This window comes from Danio rerio, chromosome 23 (genome assembly GCF_052040795.2).
Source record: "Danio rerio strain M-AB ecotype USA chromosome 23, GRCz13ab, whole genome shotgun sequence".
Taxonomy (NCBI): Eukaryota; Metazoa; Chordata; class Actinopteri; order Cypriniformes; family Danionidae; genus Danio; species Danio rerio.
Genome location: NC_141043.1, coordinates 42,877,813 through 42,905,000, shown reverse-complemented (window position 1 = coordinate 42,905,000; position 27,188 = coordinate 42,877,813). Strand labels below are relative to the sequence as shown.

The 27,188-nt window shown below is 35.0% G+C and overlaps 1 protein-coding gene across 3 annotated transcripts in view; it reads right to left on the bottom strand.

The window, feature by feature from the left end:
- camk1gb (calcium/calmodulin-dependent protein kinase IGb) overlaps positions 1-14,690 on the bottom strand; it is a 39,438-nt gene extending 24,748 nt beyond the window's left edge. Inside the window, 2 exon segments of one of the 3 annotated variants that reach the window (NM_200829.1) lie at positions 8,172-8,283; positions 14,641-14,690. In NM_200829.1, coding sequence (NP_957123.1) covers positions 8,172-8,257 — 86 coding nt within the window. In that variant the 5' untranslated portion in view covers positions 8,258-8,283; positions 14,641-14,690. 3 annotated transcript variants of the gene reach the window in all.
- Between the last annotated feature and the right edge of the window lie 12,498 nt (positions 14,691-27,188).

The window sequence follows — 27,188 nt, the reverse complement described above, 5'->3', positions numbered from 1 at the left end:
TTTGTGTGGCAGGAAAACATTAAACCTTTAACAGTAATACACCTTTAAAGTGTTATGTTATTGTATTTCATTCATTTGCATATGTTGATTTTAATTATAATGCATATTTATTGTTCTGATAATATATATAAATAAATATATAATGTAAATATATAAAATAAATGTATAAAATTGGCCAAAATATTGAAAAAAAATCATAATACATTTAAGTAAATGTGTTTCTATATCAACAATAATTAAAAATAATAAATAAATAGTGACAAAAAATATATAAATATAATTTAAAAATATAATTATATATAAACACAAACAATCTTCCTTTTATTCACTACATGGATCATGGAATTTGCAGATCAGGGGATATTCATTCATTAGGCTTAGTCCCTGTATTCATCAGGGGTGCCACAGCGGAATGAACCGCCAACTTATTGGCAAACACAGGGAAAACATGCAAACCACACAGAAATGCCAACTGACCTAGCCAGGATTCGAACCAGCAACCTTCTTGCCATTGAGCCACCGTGTCGCCACTAATATAACATAATCAAGCAAATATAATAATATGCACCAAAGTCAAAACAGACAGCACAGTGCAGACTATGACTGGTAGATTATCTCAAATCTCTCCATCCTGTCAGCCGTTCCCTGACGTGTGTGTGTGATCCCTGTTCTAGTCTGCCAGAGTGATTAACACACTCAGGTCTGGAAGTGTCTTAACCTGTGCTTTACCCTTCGCTCACCTCCAGACACAGACTGACCTGAATGCTGCTCACGTCAGTCAATAAAACACCAAGCTATCAAGTGACCAATAACACTGATTCCAATGTACACTCCTGAAAATAAAGCGGATTTATTTACAATGATGTCATAGAACCTTGAACATTCTAAAACATTCTAAAAGAAAAGATTCCATGGATGTTAAAGGGTTAGGTCACACAAAACAGAAGGTTTACTATTTACATGAGTGGTTCCAAAAGAGTTTCTTTTTTTCTGATTAACACAAAAGAAGATATTTTGAAGAATGTTGGAAATTGGTGGATATTGATTTCCATAGTAAAAAATTAAATACTACGGAAGTCAATAGTTACAGGTTTCCAACACTCTTCAAAATATCTTCTTTTTGTGTTCAACAGAAGATGGAAACTCAAACAGGTTTTGAACAAGTGTGAGTAAATGATGACAGAATTTTCATTTTTGTCACAATGTTGATTGATAATATTTTATGTTACAATTAAAATTATTTACAATTATTAAAATTTTTTAGCAATTTATTTGTTACAATTATTATTAAGAATTTATTTCTTAAAATCTAATCTTCTAATATGTAAATGATGCACTATTTCATTAAATACGCACTGATTTCCATACATTTGTACCACAAAAAAATATCAGAATACTAGATGAAGTCAGGTTCAGATTGATATATTTTTACATATTATATTGATATTACAGATTCTTTTCATTTATTTTCCTTCGGTTTGGTCGCTTTATTCATCAGAGGTCACCACAGTGGAATGAACCGCCAACTAGTCCAGCATATGTTTTACACAGCGGATGCCCTTCCAGCCGCAACCCAGTACTGAGAAACATCCATACACACCCATACTCACACATACACTATGGCCAATTTAGTTTATTCAATTTACCTTACATGTCTTTGGATTATGGGGGAAACCGGAGCACCCGGCGGAAACCGACACCAACACGAGAACATGCAAACTCCACACCGAAATCCCAAATGACACAGCCAGGGCTCGAACCAGCGACCTTGTAACCACTTAAGCCACCATGTTGCCTTTTCTATTATTATTATTAATATTATTATTATTACTACTACAACATATAATTTTAAAGTACTCCAAACACAAAAGTACTGCAAACACACTGAGTATCAGTGGCAATAGCCTAGTGGTACCGTGCGCCGACACATATTACCAATGTGCTCACGATGACCTGAGTTCGACTCCCGGTTCGAGGTCCTTTGTCGAACCTTCCACTCTCTCCGCTCCCAATGCTTTCCTGTCTGAAATCTCTACTCTCCTATCATAGTAAAGGTGAAAGCCCCCTAAAGAGTATGCATAATCAGTCAAAAATGTGTATGAACAATTCCCTTTTTGAAAACCTTCGCAATATAAATATGACTAAAACGTGAAGTTAGTTTTCACTTAAAATCTAAAAGCTGGCTCCTAAGCAGAATAGCGCGCTAATTGATTTAACAGTATGTTTTAATGGTTATTTGTGAATGTATTTGAGTTTATTTTGCTATATTTATTTTATAATGTGTTTTCGGGAGTAGCTTAAACTGTACTTTACATCAAGGACCACAATGAAAATGTGTTTTTAAAACGCTATCGTGTATTCCCTTGACGAATTAAATGTATTCCCTCCTTTCTTTTTATTTGACAGAAAAGAAGTGAAGAAAGAAAGATTGCTGTATGTGCACTGAAAAAAGTGTTGCATGCAGAACTGTTGCAAACAACTTATTTGTGTTTAAATTTAACAAATTAAGTTTAATAATGTTCAACTTAATTTGTTTGTTTAAATTCAACACAAATAAATAGTTTACAACCACTTAACGTAAAAAAATTGAGTAAATTTAACAATTTTTTTCAGTGTGTTGCTGAAGTGGAAATTTATAACTTAAAATTTAGAAATAAATAGAAGCCTTTTTAAAAATGCAGCTTTATTGAAATCACTGCACAAGCTGATGAAGTGCGACGGGAAAGAAGGACCCTTTTAAAAGTATATTTAAGATGTTTTCCTTACATTAGACTAAAAAGAGCCTAAAATCTCAACACTGACAGGTGCACTAGGACTCTTTTTGCCTGTATAATGTATCACATTAAAGGTATAGTTCTCCCGAAAATGATAATGTACTCATCCTCAAGTGATTTTTCTTTCCTTCTTTTTCTTTTTTCATATTGAACGCAAAATAAGACATTTTAAAGAATGTTGGAAACCGGTAGCCATTGACCTCCATTGTAGGAACACCATGGAAGCCAATGGCTGCCTGTTTGCAACATCCTTCAAACTATCTTATTTTGTGTTCAACAAGAAAAAAAAACCCAAACAGGAACAAAGGAAGGAAGAGTAAGTGATATTACTCAGTTTTGCTACCCCTTTAAAGGACTTGAATAATAAAGCTTTATTTAATGAAGGCCCCAATTACTGGTTTGTAGGTCTGTCTTTAGGGACACAGCCTTGACGACGCATGATTCTGCTTAGTGATCACTGTACAGTCAGCAGAGACGGTGTACAGCTGCTCATGTCTGCTGAACTCAGAGTCTAGTCAGCTTTCTGTGACATCACAGGACGGTTCAGCGGCATCTGTGGTGACTGTCTGAGACACATTAAGGTGATCAGATGGGATCAGAGGTTTAAGCCGACTCATTTAACCTTTATTTACGATTAACTGTAAGTATATTTAAGAGATTGCAGACATTTTGAACAACTGTTTTCATTAGCACCCTTGTATATTTTCCCTCAATTTCTGTTTAACAGAGAGATGTTTTCAGCACATTTCTAACACATAATAGTTTTAATAACTCATTTCCAATAACTGATTTATTTAATCTTTGTCATGATGACAGTACATAATGTTTGACTAGATATTTTCAAGACACTTTCTATTCAGCTTAACGTGACATTCAAAGGCTTAACTAGGTTAATTAAGCAAGTCATTACGATGGTTTGTTTCAGTAGACAATCAAAACAAATACTGCTTAAGGGGGCTAATAATTTTGACCTTAAATGTTTTTAAATAAATTAAAAACTGCTTTTATTGTATTTGAACTTGAGACTTTCTCCAGAAGAAAAAACATTATCAGACATACTGTGAAAATTTCCTTGCTCTGTTAAACATCGTTTGGGAAATATTTGAAAAAGAAAATTCAAAGGAGGGCGAATCAATTCAATTGTATGTATATACAGTGCACAGCATATATGAGTACTGAATGGTCATGGTTTCTGTTTTTGTATATTTCAGTTCTGTGTTTTCATATCACTTACTTTTCACCTTAGTTTACCCTTATTTTGTTCATCTTTAAGTTAATCGTCTCCACCCCCTTGTCAGCTTGTTTAGTTAATGGGGTATATGCTGAAGCATGCTAATAGGACTTTTAATTTGTCAGTAACCTGGGTTAAGTGCTTCCGGTGAACTGTTTGCCATTGCAAAATCGGCGCGTTTAAGGTCTGTTTTCTTGAAAAATCTGCGATTTCCATGGCCTGAGTGATATCCGATATAAAGTGGGTCTCAGATTGTACAAGAAGCACTGCATTAAATTACATTTCCCCCCCGCCATGTCTTTATAATATGAGCATCTATTTTACTCCAGTATATTTATTGGAGCTTCTGCGCTAACCTGCCGATTCTGACAAGCGCATGCGAGCAAACGGCTTTTCGTCTCGTTTTACGCTTAAGCAACTAAATGAATGCCAGATTCTATTTAACGGATTGTATTTTAACTACATTACTACATCAATGCTGTAAAAGGTATTGTTTAAAATGGAAAAAAAAAAAACTAACAATAACAGGTAACCAGAAGTTTATCAGCATGGGAACAGCACTAGCTCAGCATATACCCTATTGTTTCCATGTGTATTTATTCCCTGTTCTGTAAGCACTTTATTGTCATAAGTTTTTTTATGCCACTCCCATGATGTCTGCAAGTTTTAATTGTTGTTTAAGTTTGTATAAATAAATAAATAAATAAATTAATTAATTAAATAAATACATTTCTCAGTGAATAAAGATGATATATTTTGATGCATTTAAACAAACCCAGTTAATAAACAGTTATATTTATTAAAATAAGAGTTTGGTCACCGAAATAGAAAGAGAATACATTTTAATTCAAATGAGTTAAAAAAATACAAACTACAAAAGTCTGTTTTTCTTGACTTGTCCTGTTTTTTTACATTTTATTTCATATTAATTAGGATGTACTCATTTTTGGACTGATCTTAAGTTATTTTGTTCATTTAGTTCCAGTTTTGGCTTTGGCACTGACTAATCTAACGTATATGCGTCACGATGACCAGCGATCCAGACCTGTAGATCGCTGGGCATCATTCACTTTTACCCGGACTACAATCCATCACCAATTTGGACTACAAATCCAGTTATGCACCTCACACGCACCTGTTCTTGTTTTCTGTTGATTACACACAGACACACACACACAGCACGCACACACACATACACACACACACATTACTGGGCTGAGTCTTGATCACTGTATTGTAGCATTACGAATAGTTCTCCTATCTAGTCATTCCGCCATATCTAGTGATTCTCTGTAACATCCACTCACCTGCTTTTTTACTACGATAATGAATTACCTGTATGCTACAGTTTTACTATTCTCTGTTAATAAAACCTACTCCGTTGTCAGCGCCATTAAGTTACAATATGCACAAATGTATTATTGTAAAGCATCTAATAGAAAATATGAATTTATAAGAGAGATCTGTGCAGGGTGTACTTATTTATGGTTTCCATATTTAATTTAAGTAATTTTTCTCTTCATCATAAATCTCCATGTTATAATATTAAAAATTAAAAAATTAAAGTTAAAAATAACAAGAAATTGATTAATAAAACACGTCAAAATGCAATTAATAATATACTGAAATAATAAAAGTACAAGATAAGCAAAATGTATTATTAATCGTTATATTACAGCGGTTAGCAGTGTTAGCAGAATAATTGGTGGTTCATTCCATGGTGGTGACCCCTGATAAATCCGGGACTAAGCTGAAGGAAAGTAAATGAGTGTTATAGTACTATTTTACATAATTTAAACAATCTAAATATAGGAAAATTAACAATAATAAAAACGGCAACAAAAAAAAAGACTTAAAATATAGTACATCTGATTTATTTTGAAATATTTTGATTTATTTACAAGTAAATTAACACTAGAAATCATAAAAAGAAAACAAATTACTAGGAGTTATTTAAAAAAATAACATTAAATAACTAAAAAAAAAAAAAAAAATATATATATATATATATATATATATATATATATATATATATATATATATATATATATATATATATTCTAAATCATTAAAAATAATTGCTTGAATAATATTTGCAGCAATAATATATACAAAAATTGCTCCAAATTACCTCCAAGTGATCAAAACATTAAGACACCGTTAAACCTGAATGCTCCTGAGATTTTTCTGAATGAACTGTTAATCTCCCAAATGCCAATCCTTGAATTACGAAGCTTAAAAAGGCCTGAAGTGCCAGCGTCACCCGGTGAAGTTGGGAAACACTGGGGTTATATATGGAGGAAGCGTTTATAGGGTCAATCCTGTAACACCAACTGTGCAAGGAGTCTTAAATTTCTGGAAAAGTCTCCGACACACTTTAAACTCTAATTTTAATGTATTTTTTTAGTTCTGGGTAAAGATTAATCACAATTAATTACATCCAAAATAAAAGTTTGTATTGTGTGTGTGCATTATATACATGTAAAACACACATAAATTAAAAACAAAACTATAGTTATTTTGCATAGATATTTCATGCATTCATATTGTGTTCGGCTTAGTCCCTTTATAAATCAGGGGTCACCACAGCGGAATGAACCGCCAACTTATCCAGCATATGTTTTATGCAGCTAATACCCTTCCAGCCGCAACCCAACAATGGGAAACACCAATACACTCTTACCTTTACACACATACACTACGGCCAATTTAGTTTATTCAACTCACTTATAGTGCATGTTTTTGGACACGAGCATGGGGAGAACATGCAAACTCCACACAGAAATGCCCACTGACCCAGTCGGGACTCAAACCAGTGACTTTCTTGCTGTAAAGCGATTGTGCTAACCACTGCGCCACCGTGCTCCATAGATATGGACATTTATAAATAATTTAAATCCAATATATTCATATTTATTATGTATGATCTTTACAAAGAGATTTTAAAGCATTGCATGGTGTCGCACCAAACGAGAAGAGCCACTGCATCATGACGAATCTTTTAAATTTCTAAACATTATCGATGTTTCCATGCAAGTTTGCAAGTTAAACTTATTAAAATATTTGTAATTTAATCACCTTTTCCATCCAATGAGTCAACGAAAAATAAAATTGTTCCTTACTGATAAACTGAAGGTAAATATCAAAAGTAATTTGCTTCAGTAGGAGAAGTCACTGTGAACCTTTTTTATGTGTAATAAATTCTTTGTTCCTCTGAAGATGAAATGCAATGTGATGGCTTTTGGAGGTGTGAGACACTCTTTGAAAGCACAGATGCACAAAACAGTTCTGTAGCTAATAATAATATAATAATACTGAACCACTTTGATGACAGACTTTGGCTGAGGGATTTAAGAATGACCAAAACAATACTTCAGATGTTTTACAATGTGGTCAGTCTGCTGGTTTGTCTATTAATCCCATCCTGGCTCTAAATAGGAGATTTCCCAATTCTTAGATTTGTGCATGTATGTGTGTATATAATAAATAAACACGGCACACATATATGATATTTAAAAACAGACATTAATTCTGGATGCGATTGATCATGTTTTTTTTTTAAGTTTCAATTATAATAATATAATAATAATTTTCAGCTGCATTTAGGAAATAATTTAAGTACTTTGCTCAAATACTTTTGCACAATTCTGTTGGAATATATTCATTTCCAAAAGCTACACTATAATAATCACAAGTTTAATTCTTTCAGTCCACGCTTACACTTTATTTTAAGAAGCCCTTGCTCCAGTGTAACCCTTTATTTAGCTAATAAGAAGCATTAAATTAAGCATAATTTAAGCATTAAACTAAGCATAATTAATTGTAATTACCATAGCACGTACAGGAAAAATGTGTAACACCTGAAAATAAAGCATTATCCAAACCCAGTCCACTTAAAGAGACAGTTCACCCAAAACTGACAATTCTGTCACCATTTACTTGTTATATATACATCTATAGTATTTGTTTTCCCCACTATGGAAGTCAATGGTTACAGGTTTCCAACATTCTCCAAAATATTTTCTTTTGTGTTCAACAGAAACTTAAACAGGTTTGGAACAAATAAAAAGTGAGTAAATGCTGGCAGAATCTTCATTTATGGGTGAACTATCTCTTTAAGAAAAGCTCTAACAGCAAATAAGCATCAGAAGTAAATGAGTACTCACGATCCAAGAACATCCATGAAGTCAAACACATCCTGGATGTTATCCGTGCTCTTTTTCCATTCATATTCGCCCTCCTTTCGGCCCATTTCTGCGTGAGCTTCAACAGGGATTTCTGGAGATGAATAAACAAAACAGAAAACATAACAATTACATTTAAAATAAAGAACAAAGCCTTATGCAAGAAGACAAGTGAAAATACCTTTGCTTGCAGCTAAAATAACCCTTAATATTCCAGGAGCTATGTGTTCGGATTTCTAGTCTGAATCCAAATCAAATTCCGAGTCAATAGGAAACATTAAAAATGGTTTGCATTGTTTAATCCTCCATTGATAAAGCAGAATGTCTTTGATAAAGTGTCATGTTTGAGAGTCAGTCGACGGCTTTACTCTTGACTGAGCTTCACTTGAGCGGGCTCTGGCCTGTTTAAACATCACGCCGCTTCTCATTGGCTGTCCTACATGGATTAAAGAAGGCTGTCAGAAAAGGCTAATCAGGTTTTGGCTGGTCAATGCACAGACAGGAACTGCGTCGATGCTTAATGGAGTTTGGCTGACTCTTGAGGTTATTTTGTGACTTTTTGAAACATTCAATTAATTGGCAATTAATTATCTGGTTGTAATTTATCAGCACTGATAGGCTATTTAATTTAATTTTGGCCACATATGGATAAACCCAATTGTTGGGTTACAAATATAATTGAAAATCTAAGCTATTATTTGGGCTTGCATAGACATGACACCAATTTAAGTTTAAACAACCATGCTTTATCTTTTTTAGCACTCTTGAGGAGTATGATAGCATGTCTTTGTGCCCCTGGAAGTATTGCTTCATATATGGAATTTAGAATGTAACAGTTTAGAAAGTAACTAAATGATGAAAGTACAGAATTTAGAATGTACCAAAATTTGGAAGGTAACAGAATTCACAATGTAACAGAATTTGGAATGTAACAGAATTTACAATGTAACAGAATTACGAAAATGTCGAATTCAGAAAGTAACAGAATTTAGAAAGTACAGAAATTAGAATGTAAAAGAATTCAGAAAGTGCAGAATTTAGAAATGTAATAATTTAGAATGTTCATCATTTAGGGGCAGATCACAACAAACTAGAGCTGCACAATTAATCGTAAAAAGATTGCGATCTTGTGAAAATGAAACTGAGAGAGCACACAGTGTTGCGTGATGTAGCTGACTGATTCCAGCCAAAAAGTATCCAAAACCCGCCTAAATGCAATGACCAGGACAAATCTAAAGTCTGTTCAAAGTCCACCATTCCAAGTCTATAAAAAAATTAGTATTTTAACCAACAGTACAGCTACACAAAGCCTATTGCTGTTTTACCACATGTTTGAGAATAACCATAATAATAGCTCACTCATATTAACCTTTATTTTATATCTAAGGTATCGTGAGAAAATCGTGATCTTTATTTTAGGCAAAAAAACCTGCGATTCTCATTTTAGCCAGAATCGTGTAGCTCTACACCAAACGCACTTTTTGCATTGATAGGCGTCTTATTGAAATGTTTTACCAACGGCCGCTATTGTTTTGTGCGCTGCTTATGCGCCCTGCTCGCCTCTCGTTTTTGCCATTGCGCGATGTGCTGCTGCAGTTGAATAAAGTCTCTGAGTGGAAAAGGCGAGTTATGTTAGTCACGTCTGTTTAATTCGCCAAACAAATGAAAGCAGTGGTGGGTTTCCTTTGAGGTGGCTGCAGTGTTTTTTTGAAGACGGAGAAGAGATTTGTTATTGGTGTTGACTCACAAATCTGAAATATAACAATATCATTAAATATTAAAATTATATTAATATCAACAGCAACACTCGCGCACAATACGCAGCTGATTCAGTCGTTGAATAGTGGCATAAAAAGCACATTGCGCTTCTTTTTTTCTTTCTAAAAAAAGGCAGTGAGATGCACCTTGCATTTTTGGAACGTAAAAGCACGTTCAATGTGATCAGCTGCTTAGAGTGTAACAGACTTTAGAAGACAACAGAACTTAGAATGCAACAGAATTTAGAATGTAACAGAATTTAGAAAGTGCAGAATTACACAAGTACAGAGTTAAAAATATAACAGAATTATGAAACTGCAACTGAATTTAGCAAGTACAGAATTTAGCAAGTACAGAATTAAAAAGTACAGAATTCTGAATGTAGAGTATGAAGGTTACAGAGACAGAATTACGAAAGTGCTGATTTTAAAAAAAGAACCAAAATTTAGAAAATACACAATTGCAAAGCAAGGATTTTTGAATGTAACAGAATTTAGAAATTACATAATTCAGATTCAGATTCAGATTCAATTTATTTGTCACTACACTTTCGTATAGCGAGATTGGACCCCCCAGACCATTTAGAATTTAGAATGTAAAAGAATTTAAAACATACAAAATTTACAATGCAACAGAATTTAGAAAGTAGCAGAATTTGGAAAGTATATAGAATGTAATAAGTATTAAAAAAGTGCAGAACTCGTAATGTAACAGAATTTAGAAAGTGAACTTTGTGTTCATTTTAAAAATATACATTTATTTACACAAATGTTAGGTTTGGATTTGACCCAGCGTTGGTTTAGTCCAACCCATCATTTTTAAAAGTTTAAAAGTAAAATGGTGGAAGTGTAGAGATGGTTAAATGCATCCAATCAGAAATGCAAAACTTCAATCATTCAAACCATCACGTGCCTCAACATTTCTAATATGAATATATTTGTTAAAGTAAGTTTCTTTAACTAAACACCTCCAAAAACTGAACTTGTTTGATTCAAACTAATCAACAGCACAGTCAAACAACAGAAACATCCTTTTTCTATGTGTCTATTGTGTTCATTCCAAAGAATCTTTATATAAGGCGGTCAAAAATAAATACAATCAAATCAGATTAATCTTCAACATAAAAAGACTTGGATTAACAGCAGTATTGTGGTAGGTTAAGAGCAGTGCTAAATCTTGTTCTGCTTATATAACAGGTTAAAGACTCTGATCTTCTGAGTTGACCTTAAACCAGTTCACTACCTCGGTTCAAGAGGTCACCTGAATTTATTCATTCAGTAGCCTGAAATCCTGCATTCATTTGACACACTAAAATATTACATTGATTATTACTCTGTACAGCGATGTGCTAAAAACACTACGATTATTTCAGAGACTATTAGCAGATCACTAATAGACTTCTTAATTCAGAAATTAGGTAACCCGAAGAGAAAAGGAACATCCGATTAACCGGCATGAATGGACTTAACAAACACCGGGACTTATGTGAAGCTGTGTGGTTACATGGAGTCATTATTGTCACTGTCGTCACAAAAAAGTACTCTTGCACAACTGTGATAGATAAAAAAATAAATAAATAAATACATCCAAAAATTATAAATGTTATATCAATATCTAATTTAATATTGTTTCTATAATATTTAATTTATATAATATGCGTTTGTAATATTATATATACTTTAATATTAAATCTGATATGCATGAAACAATATATAAAAAAAGTTAAACAAAGTTATAATACTTGTATATCAATATAATAAATTCATAAAAACATTACTCATTCATTTTCCTTCGGCTTAGATCCTTATTTATCTGGGGTCACCACAGTGGAATGAACTGCCAACTATTCCAGCATATGTTTCACGCAGCCCTTCCAGCTGCAACCCAGTGCTGGGAAACTTTAAAAAAATATACACAGGAATAATACTAAATAATAATATAATAATAATGCAATATATTTAAGTAAAAACTATTGATGATTAAAAACAAACTTTTAATTTGAATAAGAGTAAACAATAAAGTAAAAAAAATAAATGCATTAAAAATTACAATTACAATATTTAAATGAAGATACACATTACAAATATTGTCTGTATTATATATGTGTAAATAACATGATACACATAATTTAACAAATGATAACAATAAATTATTTTAAAAAAGCATACATTTTTTTATTAATATTTTTAAATATTTAAAATAAATTTAACTAAATATATAATATAATTATGAAAATTTATGATACAATACAATGCACTGGGCATGGAACAATAACCAATTTCCAGGTTTACCTCAGTTCGGTATGTTATATGTTATGGTGTGTGATGAGGTATATGTACATTTTTTAAAGTGTTTTTTTTTCATGTATTGTAAAGAAATCTGTGTTTTTGAAACTAATGAAGATAGCAGAAGTCAATGATTTATTTATAACCATTTAGCCTGACATGTTTACTGTTCCAAAATATTAAAAATGTTTCCTAAAATGTAATATATCGTGTTAAATGGGGGAAAAAGTTGTTGTTTTTTACTAAGACATTTAAAAAGAACTTATTTTAGAGCAGTAATCATAATACCATATGGGAATCCATGACATTTTAGACTATTTTAAGGGATATCAACAACAATGGTTCCAATGCATTTCCTATTTTACATTATTAATTTCTATAGCTTCCGAGAATCCAAAAAGAGCCACATATTGTTAAATAATGTTATGATAGCTGATTTAACACTAAGATATGACCATACCTGTCAGCCCTCCCATTTTTCCCGGGATTCTTCCATATTTTACAGTTCTATCCTGCTTTCATCCTGTAAAGGTATTTCCCAATATTTCTCCTGTTTTTTAGTCTTTCTCTGAAGAGCGTCAATAAACATTAAAGAGGCGACCCTTCCAATACGCAACCCACCGCCGAACCACCAGGGGCCGCCCCTTGCTCTTAAATGTAAGTCTGTTCTGTGCTTTTGTTTTATTTAGGCATGAAAACACTTTGAATTAAATATAAAACAGCGGGATTCCCGTTCTGTTTCATTTCAGGTGCTGTCGCCCCTCCTATGCAATCCTCAAAACAGTCATGTAGCAGTGCGTGACTGTCAGCTGAGCTCCATAGTGATAAATAGACACAGTTTCCCAAACAGATTCTGTACACGTGATTCGAAAGTCTGGGTTTTGGGTGCTTGTTTGAACAGATATATACACATAATTAATAATAATAACATCTAAAGATGTCGATCTTGGTGTTTTTTAGTTTTTTTTAAACAACAAATTTTGTTCTACATGAGCATAAAAAGTTAGTAAAGCAATCAAATGCTTTTATTATAGCGTTATTATAATGGATTTTTAAAGTGACCTCTGTTATTTAATGTAATCAAATGAAAAATCCAAAATGAGAGATCAAAATTTGTAAGTTATACAGAGAAGATAATGAGATTTAATAACTTGATTCTATTTCTTTATAATAGCTATTCATTTTAATAAGTAAACTGTTTACTAATGTATTTGCTGCTATTGCTCATTTTTTCTTTTGTAAATAATAATAATAAAAAAACATATTACTGACCGCTTAACTGTTTATATACAACGAAACAGCTCCAGATGAACATATTTAGTCTTTTTTTTTTTTTTTTTTTTTGCATTCCTTATTGTGGTGGACATATCCCTTATAAATCTATAAATCCCAAAATAAATACAGCGCTTAGTAAAAATGCACAAATAAAATGAACAATTAAGCTATTTAAAATCTTAATCGTTTAAAATAACAAAATCGACTCAAATAAAGTTTATAGAAATTCATAAACAATATTTACAGTTTCTAAAATCACTTTTTATACCAAACAGAACCACTTCCACTACAGCATAGTCTGTCGCATGTATTAAAATATGCATCTTGAGATGCATTACGTGGCAAAAACAGAATGCAAAGATGTTACAGTACACTCAAACAGTCATCCTTTGCTCTTACAAGAACCATTCAGTGCTTGCTTGCTTTGTCTTTTCACTGCAGCCTTTTTAATATACAGACTACCACTCGCTTACGAGACCAGCATAAAGATGCAACTCATTAAAATACGTGCATTCAGCGCATGACTCTCATACTGTACACCTCAGTGACCAAACACCGCGTCATTCACTTTCAATCTAATAATCATCTTTACACCAGCCTGCACCTTTAAACCGCATGCATTAATCATCCTTCACAACGTGCATTCTGATGCATCCACAAGCAGAGGAGATGCGCACACACAAACACACGCATATCATACACAGCCAGTGTTTGACCTTACCTTCAGGTCTGTAACAACTCCAGCACGATTTCTGTCTCTTGCAGAAACTATCGAGTCTCAAGCAAGGACAGCAGTGACAAAGAATGACATGCGAGGGGAGAGGAAACTGCGCAGATCTCAACGAAACAGACATTTGCAAGCGATGCACATCGGGAGTCTTTCATTTACAGCATTAAATAAAAAAAGCGTGCATTTAACCTGCAAACTCGTCATAGATGTTAGTTTTTCTGCATGCAATTAAAACTGATAAACAGTCGATACAAAAACAAACTTTAAATCACAATGCATATCTAGATGTTGCACGCATTTCACAATAATTACGCTATAATTTAAAGTGCGACCTGTTTTTCGGTTTGAATGCGGATAAAAAAAAGCGGTGTTGCTCGGGTCAGCGTCCCGTCCTTTGACTTACCTAGAGGCAAGTGCGCAAAAGATGCTCGCTCCGACTCTCCTGCCAAAAGCCCGCTGCAGTCTGGACGGATTACAGCCGTGGAGAGCAGCACAAATAGCCAACAGGTTGGAGATTACACGGTAAAGGAGGAGCAGAGGAGGACTCTCTCTGTCTCGGTCTCTCTCTCTCTCTCTCAAGGTTTTCTGTAATGACTGTCTGCATGTGACGCTAAATATAAACCGGAAAACTATACGGGAACTTTTGCTTTAGCCGACAACTATTTTAAAGGTTATGTTCAAAATTCTGTAGACTATTTGTTAAAATACTTGAAATTCTAAATTCGGAATGTGAGAAGGGTACAGAGACAGAATTAAGAAAGTGTTGAATTGCATTTTCTAAATCATTATAGGCTTTAAAATCGTTTCAATATAGATTTAGTAACAGCTAAGTTACTTTATTAAAACAACAGTTAAATGGCCGTTAAAAATTGGCGGGAAATGCAGTGAAAGTGCTATCATGACCTACGTGGAAACTACACTGAGAAGTTATTTCACCTCAAAATGAAAAATCTGTTATTAATTACTCACCTTACTTAATTACTGAACACAAATGAACATATTTTAGATTATATATAAGAACTCTCTTGCTTAGATATAGTAGCTAAGATGTACGCTGTTTTTTGTTGCACAAATAATTTCTTGGAGTTTCTAATGATTACAATTGAACCCTGAAGTCACATGAAGTATTTTCACAATGTTTTTGGTCATTTTTCTGGACTTTGGTAACGTCTGCATGTGACGCTTAATGTAAAACTGCAAAACTAAACTTGGGAACTTTCGCTTAAGCTGACAACAATTTTAAAGGTTATGTTCAAAATTCTGTAGGCTATACTTGTTCAAAAATGGTGTACTTTCTAAATTATGTTGCATTCTCTAAATCATTATTGGCTTTAAAATTGTTTCAATAATGGCTTTGTGACAGAACTTAGGCTAAGTTACTTTATTAAAACAAAGACTGATTAAAAAACCTTTCAGAAAATAAACATTGTGACCGTTAAATGACCGGTAAAAATGGCGGGAAATGCAATAAAAGCATATCATGACCTACAGTAAGTGAAAACTACACTGAGGGGTTAGTTCACCTCAAAATGAAAAATCTGTTATTAATTACTCACCTTACTTAATTACTGAACACAAATGAACATATTTTAGATTATATGTAAGAACTCTCTTGCTTAGATATAGTAGCTGTACGTTGTTTTTTGTTGCACAAATAATTTCTTGGAGTGTCCAGTGATTACAATTGAACCCTGAAGTCACATGAAGTATTTTCACAATGTTTTTGGTCATTTTTCTGGACTTTGGTAACGTCTGCATATGTGACGCTTAATGTAAAACTGCAAAACTACACATGGGAACTTTCGCTTAAGCTGACAATTTTAAAGGTTATGTTCAAAAATCTGTAGGCTATGTTCAAAATGGTGTACTTTCTAAATTATGTTGCATTCTCTAAATCATTATTGGCTTTAAAATTGTTTCAATAATGGCTTTGTGACAGAACTTAGGCTAAGTTACTTTATTAAAACAAAGACTGATTAAAAAACCTTTCAGAAAATAAACATTGTGACCGTTAAATGACCGGTAAAAATGACGGGAAATGCAATAAAAGCCTATCATGACCTACAGTAAGTGAAAACTACACTGAGGGGTTAGTTCACCTCAAAATGAAAAATATGTTATTAATTACTCGCCTTAACTACTGAACACAAATGAACATATTTTAGATTAAATGTAAGAACTCTCTTGCTTAGATTATGTTTCATTCTTTAAATCATGATTGGCTTTAAAATAGATTCAATAAGGGCTTTGTTACAGAACATAGGCTAAGCTACTTTATTAAAAACAAAGACTGATTTAAAAACCTTTCAGAAAATAGACATTGTAACCATTAAATGACCGTTAAAAATGGCGGGAATCATGGCCTAAGTGGCTACTACACTGAGGGGTTAGTAAATAATGTAGCAATGCAGAAAAAGCATTATCGTGACCTAAGCAGCAACCTTAAAATGAAAAATCTGTTATTAATTACTCACCTTGCTGCCTATAGAATGTCGTTTTCACACCATTTACAAGTAGCTCACATACTCAGTATACTGTATCAGTTCAGTATGCTCCTCATGTTACATAACTGCCCCCTGCTGGCCATGCATTTCTTGTGTTAGCCCTTGTTGTGCTTTGACGCACTTTACTGCGGAAGTGTGCGATTTTTCTTTAAATCACTCGCTCGTTTTCAGCAGCCATATCTGTATGTAATATTGCAGCATTTTTGCATTAGTATTAAAAGCAAGTTTTTTTTTGCAGAATGGTGATATGATTAAAAATGAACTTAATTGTCAGAAAATAAGTGTTTCCCCGATAAAATCAATTTCGTGTGCCATGAATTTAATATTTAACTTAACAAAATTTCCAGCAGTTATCATTAAACCACAGATGTTTACACAGCAAAACATGTGTATTTCCTTGTACACAGCATTAAATAACAGTAGCGAAAGTATAAGCCAGAGTTGATTTACTCCTCTAAGTGCCGTTAGATTGAGTTTATACGATTACTGAAGGATTACTTTAGCAAACGCACTCAGTCTTTCCTGAATCCCACCATTCATATGAAGTCACTGAAAGACATTACTAAAGGAAAATCCCAGACTGTAGGTGAGATTATTGCATGCGACCTGATGGACCGGTCAAGATAATCTCTCAGTGTGACACTTCCTCCTTTAACAGGCTTGAGCTAATCTCCTATTACTGGACATGTAACAGCATTACTCATTCATCACCATAATATAATAAAAATATTATTTACTATTTTTTTTTCTTTTGATTTTTTATTTTAAACCAACTGGTGCTCAAATGTTTAGATCCACTCACTGATTGTTGTTATTTTTTAAAACGTTTTTGTGGTTTATTAAACTATTATTTAATATACAAAAGTATGTTACACATTTATTAAATATATTATAATAATAATATATTTATGAATATATAAAAATAGCTTTTTACATATCAGTAGGATTCATTAAATAAGTATTACTATTATTATTGTTTTAAATTTAGGATAAACCTGTCAACTAAATATGAAAAAAAAATTAAGGAATTAAATGAAAAATGTAATTTATGAAAAATAATTAAAAGTAGCTTATTATATGTTTTCTAAAAGAAATTACATTTAAAATCTTAAAAATAAAAAATATGTTTTTTAGGTAGATCCTTCTTTAGACAAAATTACTATTTGTCAGAAAAACAATTTCAAGCATTTGGGTAAATTAATACATTTATATTAAACGTGTCCAAGCTTGTACACTGTAGATAAATAGAATTCTTCTTAATTTAGGTTTTTTTTTCTGGCTATTGCTTTAAAAAAATAAATTAATTTGTAAAATATTATTTAAATATATTTTAAATACTCACCTACAGATTTTTTGTTTTGAAATCTTAATAAATCTACATTTTGAATACTTTTAAAGACAACCATTAAACTAAAAAAAACTTTTTTTAATGTAAAGATTGTTATTATATGAATGTAAAATTTGTATTTAATTTTAAAAATCAATATTTTTAACCAAAACTCTAGCTAAAGTTACAAATACATATATTTATTTTTATATCTCTTATTTTTTAAATTAATTCATATTACAAAATTTATATTTAATAAATATCTATTTATGTATGTATATTTTTAGTATAAACATGTAAGTATTAAATCATTAATAATAATTTAAAAGTAATCAATAGTAATTTTACATTTCTGTATTTAATTTTGTTTCTAAAAATCCTATTATTATATTTTTTATTGTATTATTATTATTTATATTAAACAAATAAAGAACTGCCAATCATAATGTGCACATTTTCTTTATTAAAAAAGTATAAACAAATATTATTTAAATTGTCTTAATTTAAAAACATTCCAAAAAATACAAAATTTTGAAACTTAATAATAAAAAAGGCTGCATCACGAGAAGATCCTCATGTACACAAACCATCAAATTTGTTGCAAAAGTACTTCAAACAATTTCAAATGGTCAAACGAGTCTAAACATGCACATTATAGATAATAAAGCATCTTCGTTCTTCTTACCTTTGCGGTGTCTTTTGCTGACCAGAGCTTTATGCTGCTTGATAAGGTAAGATGGCATCGCTGGCAGGGGTTTGTCTCTCTGTCTGTCTTCTCTATGAGATGTTGTGCTTTTGAACCCGACGGAGACACACATCCCTCATTAAAACTCTGTATACAGTGTTGCCATGGTGGGGAGAGGAAACATGGGAGTAGGACCGGACATGAAGATCTCTAGATACTGCTATTTCAGGGTGGATGGTGTGCGTAAATGGGAATATGAATGTGGAGACGAGGAAGCTGTTTCCACCGAAGAGGATTTCACTGAGGATGCAGATCGCTTTCAGGAAATATCACGCATCCAGAGCTGGAGGAACTGACAAAATCAAAGAAATAGAGTCAATTTACATACAGGTTACTTGTCTGTAAGATATTTGTAGGCATTATTGGGAAATGCCACAAGCCCCTACCTGTCCAGTTAGAAAGGATATATCAATAATAATAATAAAAAATTTTCTGATATACCTAATTCTAAAAAAAAAAAATTCTCCAGAAGAAAAAAATCTAATAGGAGATATTGTGAAGGATGCTCTTGCTCTGCTAAATCACAAGATAATTAAAATGATAAATCAAAGGACACCCATGATGAAAATCCTCTTTTGTAAGCTGTTTGGACAGAACTGTGTAGGTATAGTGTCCACAGTTCATTTTTCAATTCATCTTTATTTGTATAGCGCTTTTACAATGTAGATTGTGTCAAAGCAGCCTCACATAGAAGATTATAGTGAATGAAAACGGTGTAGTTCAGTTTTCAGAGTTTAAGTTCAGTTTAGTTCAGTTCAGTGTGGTTTATTATTCACTGCTGAGAGTCCAAACACTGAAGAGTAATCCATCGATGCGCAGCTCTACAAGTCCCGAACTGTGCAAGCCAGTGGTGACAGCGGCATGGAATAAGCTTCACCAACTGGTAGAAGTGAAGGATAAAAAACCTCAAGAGAGCCAGGCTCAGTTGTGCGCGACCATTTCTCCTATGGCCAAACGTCTTGTGCAGAGCTGCAGTCTAGGCGCTAGAGGCTGGAGAATACTGGCTGTCAGCGAAGACTCGTCTGTCTCTGGGGTCTCACAGGAATCAGACACATGCTCTCTGCTCTTCCATGACCACCACAGCAGCTGCAGGATACGGCCAGGTCCGGGATTGTGGATACCATGGGATCATCTCTTCACAGGTCTTGGGGCACATTCATGTATCATACCGCTATGTGATGTAATGTGTATGCTTTACTAAACAGATAGGTCTTTGATCTAGTTTTGAACTGGGAGAGTGTGTCTGAGCCTCGGATATTATCAGGATGGCGATTCCAGAGTTTAGGAGCCATAAATGAGAAGGCTCGACCACCTTTGCTAGACTTTGCTATTCTAGGTACTACCAGAAGAGTTTTGAGATCTTAAAGAGAGAGTTGGATTGTAGCGAGACAAAAGGTTGGTTAGATAAACAGGGGCTTGATGATTTAAAGCTTTATAGGTAAGCAGCAATATTTAAAAATCAAAACGAAACTTAACAGGCAGCCAGTGTCAGGAGGATAAAATTGGGGTGATATGATCATATATTATTAGACCTGGTAAGAACTCTGGCAGCTGCATTTTATACTAGCTGAAGTTTATTAATAGAGGATCCTGGGCAGCCAGCAAACAGAGCATTACAGTAGTCCAGCCTAGAAGTCATAAAAGCATGGACTAGCTTTTCTGCATCTGAGATGGATGGCATACTTCATAGCTTAGCGATATTTCTCAGATAAAAGAAGGCAGTTTTTGTGACATGGGAGATATGATTTTTTTTAAATTGGTATTGGAGCGCGGGCGGTGAGTGTAGTGTCACTGACGCCACCCTCTCTATTCTGCCGCCCTTGACGCGGATATAACTGAGGGAGCAGTGGTTAGGGTAGTGTTGCGGACGCCGCCCTCTCTATTCTGTCACCCTAGACGCGGATATAAGAGGGCGCGGGTGCTGAGTGTAGTGTCGTGGACGCCGCCCTCTCTATTCTGCCGCCCTAGACGCGGATATAACTGAGGGCGCGGGTGGTTAGGGTAGTGTCGCGGACGCTGCCCTCTCTATTCTGCCACCCTAGACGCGGATATAACTGAGGGCGCGGGTGATGAGTGTAATGTCGCGGACGCCGCCCTCTCTATTTTGCCGCCCTAGACACGGATATAACTGATGGCGCGGGTGGTGAGGGTAGTGTCGCAGACACCGCCCTAGACGTGGATTTAACTGATGGCGCGGAGGGATGAGGGTAGTGTCGGGGACGCCGCCCTCTCTATTCTGCCGCCCTATACGCGGATATATCTGATGGCGCGGAGGGATGAGGGTTGTGTCGGGCACGCCGCCCCCTCTATTCTGCCGCCTATGTCGCCTCTATGGACGCGCCGGCCCTGGCTATACGTACTTCTAGTTACATAGTTCGCGATCTCCAGAAATGTATATAGGGGTATGTTTTCAGTATGAAAAGTGTGTCTAAAGCTGCGGTCACACTGGGCTTTTTCTCCCATAGACTTGAATTCATACACACGCGAATGAGTCAGACTGGAAACGCAGGGTCATGCTTTAAGTTTCGCAGGTTGCTGCGGTGCAAAATTCAAGCTTGGTGAACTCTGACATGCGAAACCGCATCACTTGACTGCGTGAGACCAATCGAGGATCAAAACATGACCTCTCTGGACAGAAATTTAAAACATGGAGCAATGGCTCGCTTTTTTACATGTCTAATAAGCTTGTTTAATCCTGCCCCTTTTCACAGCGCCACAGGACAGAATATCGCAAGCTCAAACTCTAATGTGACCTTTACAGGTGGTTTGTCAAGCCCACTCACCAGTCACGAGTCAGGTTTGATCTAATCTTGCGTTGTTTACTTCAGCTGTTTCTCCTTTCAATTAGCAATTGCGTGCATGCATTACTCACCTGTTTCCTTTGTTACACTTTGTCGGATTATTGTGTTCATTAAAGCCTACAGACCAACTCTCGCTCTCAAGAGAACAATACTTTATGTCAAGTCCAGTTACTTTCATTTATGACTTAATTACTTTTTGCTTACCTGTGATCTGCGCAGTCTCCTTGTTGTTGATTCCCAGTTCCTCACCTGCGCTCGCCAGCTACAGTCCTCGCTCCGCTCAGAGGGAGCCGAGGCGGATCACCTGTTATTCTCACCAGTCTGCGTTCTCCCATGGGTGCTCGAGGAACGGCAGCTGCCTTTGTTCATCCTTATTGTTACATGCCTGGGGGTGTTGCTCTGTTGTTCCCTAAAGCGAACCACTTTTTTGCCACGTTGTTGTCTGTTTTGATTTATAGTAGCTAACATCTCAGGGGAATTCTGAATATATTGGGTTGTCATAATAATGTTAAGCTCTTTTTCGTCCTCCGAGCCACATGGGGCGTAATACTTATACTAAATACTATTTTTTTTTTTGTAACACTTATACTAAATAAACTGTTTTCTGTCCGAGCTTGACATCACCAGCATAAAGTGCTCTCACAATTGCACGATTTTTCCCAGAAATGCAGTGTTTATAACCAGGGGTCTCAAACTCGCGGCACGCAGGCTAATTGCGGCCCCTGCCTTAATTTGAAAGTTTAATGTTCGTGGGGCCCACGAGTTTGATATGTATAACACTTTACAGTTTTGTGTGTAGAGCTGGACGAACCCACCAATCATTGTGGGGAATATGGCTTCCGGGGGCGGGACATCGGTTGGGCTTGACGCAGGCAGAAAAACTCTTCCCAGTGAGTGAAAGTTACAGCAGTGTTGCCATGGGGTGTTTTCCTCCATGCCTGCTGGCTGCCTCATTTTTATTGGGCATACGCAGACATTGTCCCAGCGCGCTTTATTCACAACACTTTAAAATAAGTTTTTCAAGTTGCTGCACAGCGGGCCATTATAAATATACAAATGTATATGAATCAGTGCTTAATTTGAGTGCAGCGAATGCTGTGTGGATTCACGTTTAACTATTGGTCCTGAACATTATTTACAATCAATCATCTCTCTTGCATTTTCAATCATTCTCATTGGTTGGTGGTTATCATTTCGAGCACAGTGAGCAGAAAATAAATCAAAGTGATGCATACGCGGCGGCGGGATAAAAGAACAGTAAGGAACTCAGTTCAGCCTAATGTAGTCGGCTGCAATCATACACCTGTCCATAGGCAGTCAGAGTCCCTGGTAATCCGGACCAATTATAGAGTTGCACCGTTATTTTTCGGGTCATTTGCATCGCTCTACCTGCATTGCATTTGCATTGCCTCACACAATAAACATTACATATATTTCTATGATGTAAAAGCGGTCAAAATAAATGACAACAACGAAGTGTTGCTTCTTTTTCCTGTAACAACAGCATGGTGGATAACAGTAAATCTAATTATTATTATTATTATTATTATTGTTATTATTATTTATTGCTGATTGATTTATTTTTATTTTTGTTTATTTTTTCCATCTTTTACTCTTCTTAAATCTCTTTATTTTTTTTAACACAAAATCATATGAAAAAATAAACAAATTAATAATTAATAATATAATAAATTTATTGTAAAAAACCTGATACGGCCCAGCCCTACCCAGACTCTGCCTCCAGCGACCCCTAGGTAAATTGAGTTTGAGACCCCTGGTTTATAAGAAGGTGTCTGGTGCATGTGAAGAGGAAAAGTGTGTGGTCAGTAAGCTGAGATGAGCTCACTTGCGCAAGCCTTTTCTTCCTGAGCTCTTTAAATGGATCAGCTGGACCTCTCTCTGGGGGTGTCTTATCAAGGCATTTTATCCAATTTTATATCTAATATGTGAGCACAGCAATGTTGGCCTCTGTTTGGGAATGGTCATTTAGTTGCTGGATTTCCTCCTGTTTTCCTTTGGCAGCAGTTCAGTCATTTGTGAAACAGTCAAGCAGACCCTAAATGGCTAAATGTGCTCTCAGAACAGCAGGAGCCACTGCCACGCTCTGCAAAATGACTTTTATTAATGTCATTATGAGCAGCACAATTGACTTACAGCCTTGACATGTACGAGCAGAAGGCAATGTTATGTAATGCAGAAGATGAAACTAAATATGGATTATTACAGTAGTAATATCTAGTAGGAGTAGTAATAATAGTAAAAAATAATATGTATAATAATATCTTTTACAATATTATTTGCAAATTAGGAGTGTACGGTACTGATATTTAAAGTTTGTGGACAAAAATATATACAAGCAATATCACACAAGTAGCAGTGCGATATAGCTGTATAACAGCACTGGTGGGAGGCGTGCGTTGGCCCGAGGCCACAGGCCGAGTGCCTTAATGCCCCAACTAGTGCCGATATACAGCCATATCGCACTGCTACGAGTGTAATATTGCATTTATACAACAGTTTGACGGCATAATTGTGTATATAAAAACAAAATCAAACATGGAAAGTCTCAAAAACCCTTTTGTATGAGGAACTACTTTCTTCCACATTGGATTCAAATCATAAGCTGACCAGCCTGATCTCACGAGAAAACGTAAGTATTTTACGTTTTGCCAGTTTAGTGGCTAATTCGTACGAATTTGTACGAGTTCAGTCGTACGAAATGGTACGACTTTAAAAAAAGAGGCGTGGCACCTGACCCCACCCCTAACCCCAACCGTCATTGGGGGATAAGCAAATCGTACTAAATTGTACGAATTAGATCGTACGAATTCATACGAATTAGCCACTAAATGAAAAAGTTACGAATTGCCGTGAGATTGTGTTGAGCTGACAGTTAAACAGCTGAGCAAGCATCTTTTAAACTTTAGATCTGTAGTGTCTGCTTTTTGCTGGCTGTATGTGGGCGGAGTAATACACAAAGGGTAAAGAGGCTGTACGGGTGCTGATATTACTTAAATATATCACGGCTGTCAGCCAATCAGATTCGAGAACCAGACAGAAATGTTGTATAATCATTAATATATGATATGCAGTTAAATAAAAGAGTGTTAAAGGAGTTTTAAAGTGATGTTTAACAGAGCAAGCATATTTTTACACAGTATTTCCTATTATTTTGTCTTATAGAGAGTTTTTTTAGTTTTAATTAGGCAGAAATAAAAAAAAGTGTTTTAAAAACTGCTAAGGTCAATATTATTAGTACCCTTAAGAAATATATACAGTGATGGAAATAAGTACAGTATTAAACACGTCACCATTTTTCTCAGAAAACATAATTCTAAAGGTGTCATTGACTTGAAATTTTCACTGGATGTTGGTAACAACCAAAGATATTCATATATGCAAAGAAAACAAAACTAATTAGTTTACAAATAAAGTTATGTGGGATAAAATTAAATGACACTGGAAAGAAATGTTGACACATGAAGAAAGAAAGGTGTAGAAAGGCAGTGAAAGCCCAGACAGAAGCTGAAATCTCTCGGTAGTTCTTCAAATTGTAAAAATACAATTTAAACATCAGATTTGATAGTTGAGACCCACAGAACCATCAAGATTTTCACACTGTTAAGTAGAGACAATAAATTCAAAGGATAGCTCACCCAAAAATGATAAATATTCTCCCTCAAGCGGTTACAAATCTTTATGAGTTTCTTTCTTCTGTTGAACACAGAAGCAGATTCTTTTGAAGGAAGCTCAAAACCTGTAACCATTGACTTCCATAGGTGTAAAAAGCAATACTATGGAAGTCAATGATTACAGGTTTTCAAGATTTTACAATATCTTGTTTTGTGCTCAACAGAAGAAAGAAACTCAAAGATTTGAAATTTAAATAAATGACAGAATATTCCTTTTTTGGGAGAACTATCCCTTTAAATTGTTAACGTGCATACGGCATTGTACGGTATGTGTGTAATTACAAGTTACTGCATTCATCTTCAAGACTTACTTACTCCTAGGGCCATTTATATCGAAGTATTGAAGAATCACACCATATTGGTGTTTCGTAAGATCTTTTTATGAAGCGAGTTGTTAGCCCAATGCTCAACCTCTAATCTGGAGGACCAGGACATACACACATACACTATGGACAATTTAACTTACCCAATTCACCTTTAGTGCATGTGTCTGGACTGTGGGGGAAACTGGAGCACGCGGAGGAAACCCACGCGAACACGGGAAGAACATGCAAACTCCACACAGAAATGCCAGCTTGCCTAGCTGGGGTTCGAAATAGTGACCTTCTTACTGTGAGGCAACAGCGCTACCCACTGCACCACCGTGCCATGCTTTTAAGACTTATGAGTTAAGACTTATGAGATGTAAGATTTTTTTACATTATAAATAAAGTTTACACAGTAGTGATGCGACGATTATAAATTTTGGTTGTTCGATAATAGCCTGAGGATTAATTACGGCTTCTCAATTATCATGATTATTAAACATTCATTCATTTCAAAACACTAGTTTAGCAAAAATCACATGAAAACTCTTTATATTTTAAAATGTGTTATTTACTGCTGCTCAGTAACCAGTTAATACAGCACAAAATAATATTACAAACAAACAATAGTACATTTCTCATTTTCAGTGGTGCAGTAGGTAGTGCAGCCGCCTAACAATAAGAAGGTCGCTGGGTCGAACCTCGGCTCAGTTGGCGTTTCTGTGTGGAGTTTGCATGTTCTCCCTGCGTTCGCGTGGGTTTCCTCCGGGTGCTCCGGTTTCCCCCCACAGTCCAAAGTCAAGTGGCACAGGTGAATTGGGTAGGCTAAATTGTCCATAGTGAATAGCCCCTTTCACACAGTGATACCGGTAAATATCCGGAAAATTTACGGAAAGACTTTACCGGTATATACAAAAAAGCGCTGTTCACACAGGCGAGGACGTTACGGAATTTTTCCGGAAAAGAGCATTCACACAGCCATTCCAAAATACCGGTAAATTCTGACATCAATAACCACAAATGAGCTTTAAACGGCTGTGCTTGTATTTGTAAACATTTGACTAAATTACAAACTCTTTTGATGATCGATATTGTAAACAACTTTCACAGGATCATATTCGCATGTGAAGATGTTCATAATATGTGTGTGTGCTGGCGCTCACAGGCTGTTTCATGGGCACACGCAAAGCTTGAAGGTAAACAAACAACGGCTTATCATAAGCATCTTATCGATAATTATTTACACGGTTGGCATTAAGAAGAACATATAAACGTGATCTGACTAACTTCTAGCAGCTAAATGTGTCTGGAAAAATATTCAAAGGCTTTTATTCTCACAAACCGCGCGGACGTAAATGCGTCTGACTGTTGTGATTGGCTAAAGCAGACGTCTCACGTCAGCACGTTCTAGACGTGCACACGCTTATTCCGGAAATCTTCCTTCTGCGTTCACACAGCGCAGCATTCCGGCAAATTGCCGGTAATGTTACAACTTCTCTTTCCGGAAAATAGCCGGAACGAATTTACCGGTATTTTCAAAAAGGACCTGTTCACACATACAACCTTTCCGGAAAATT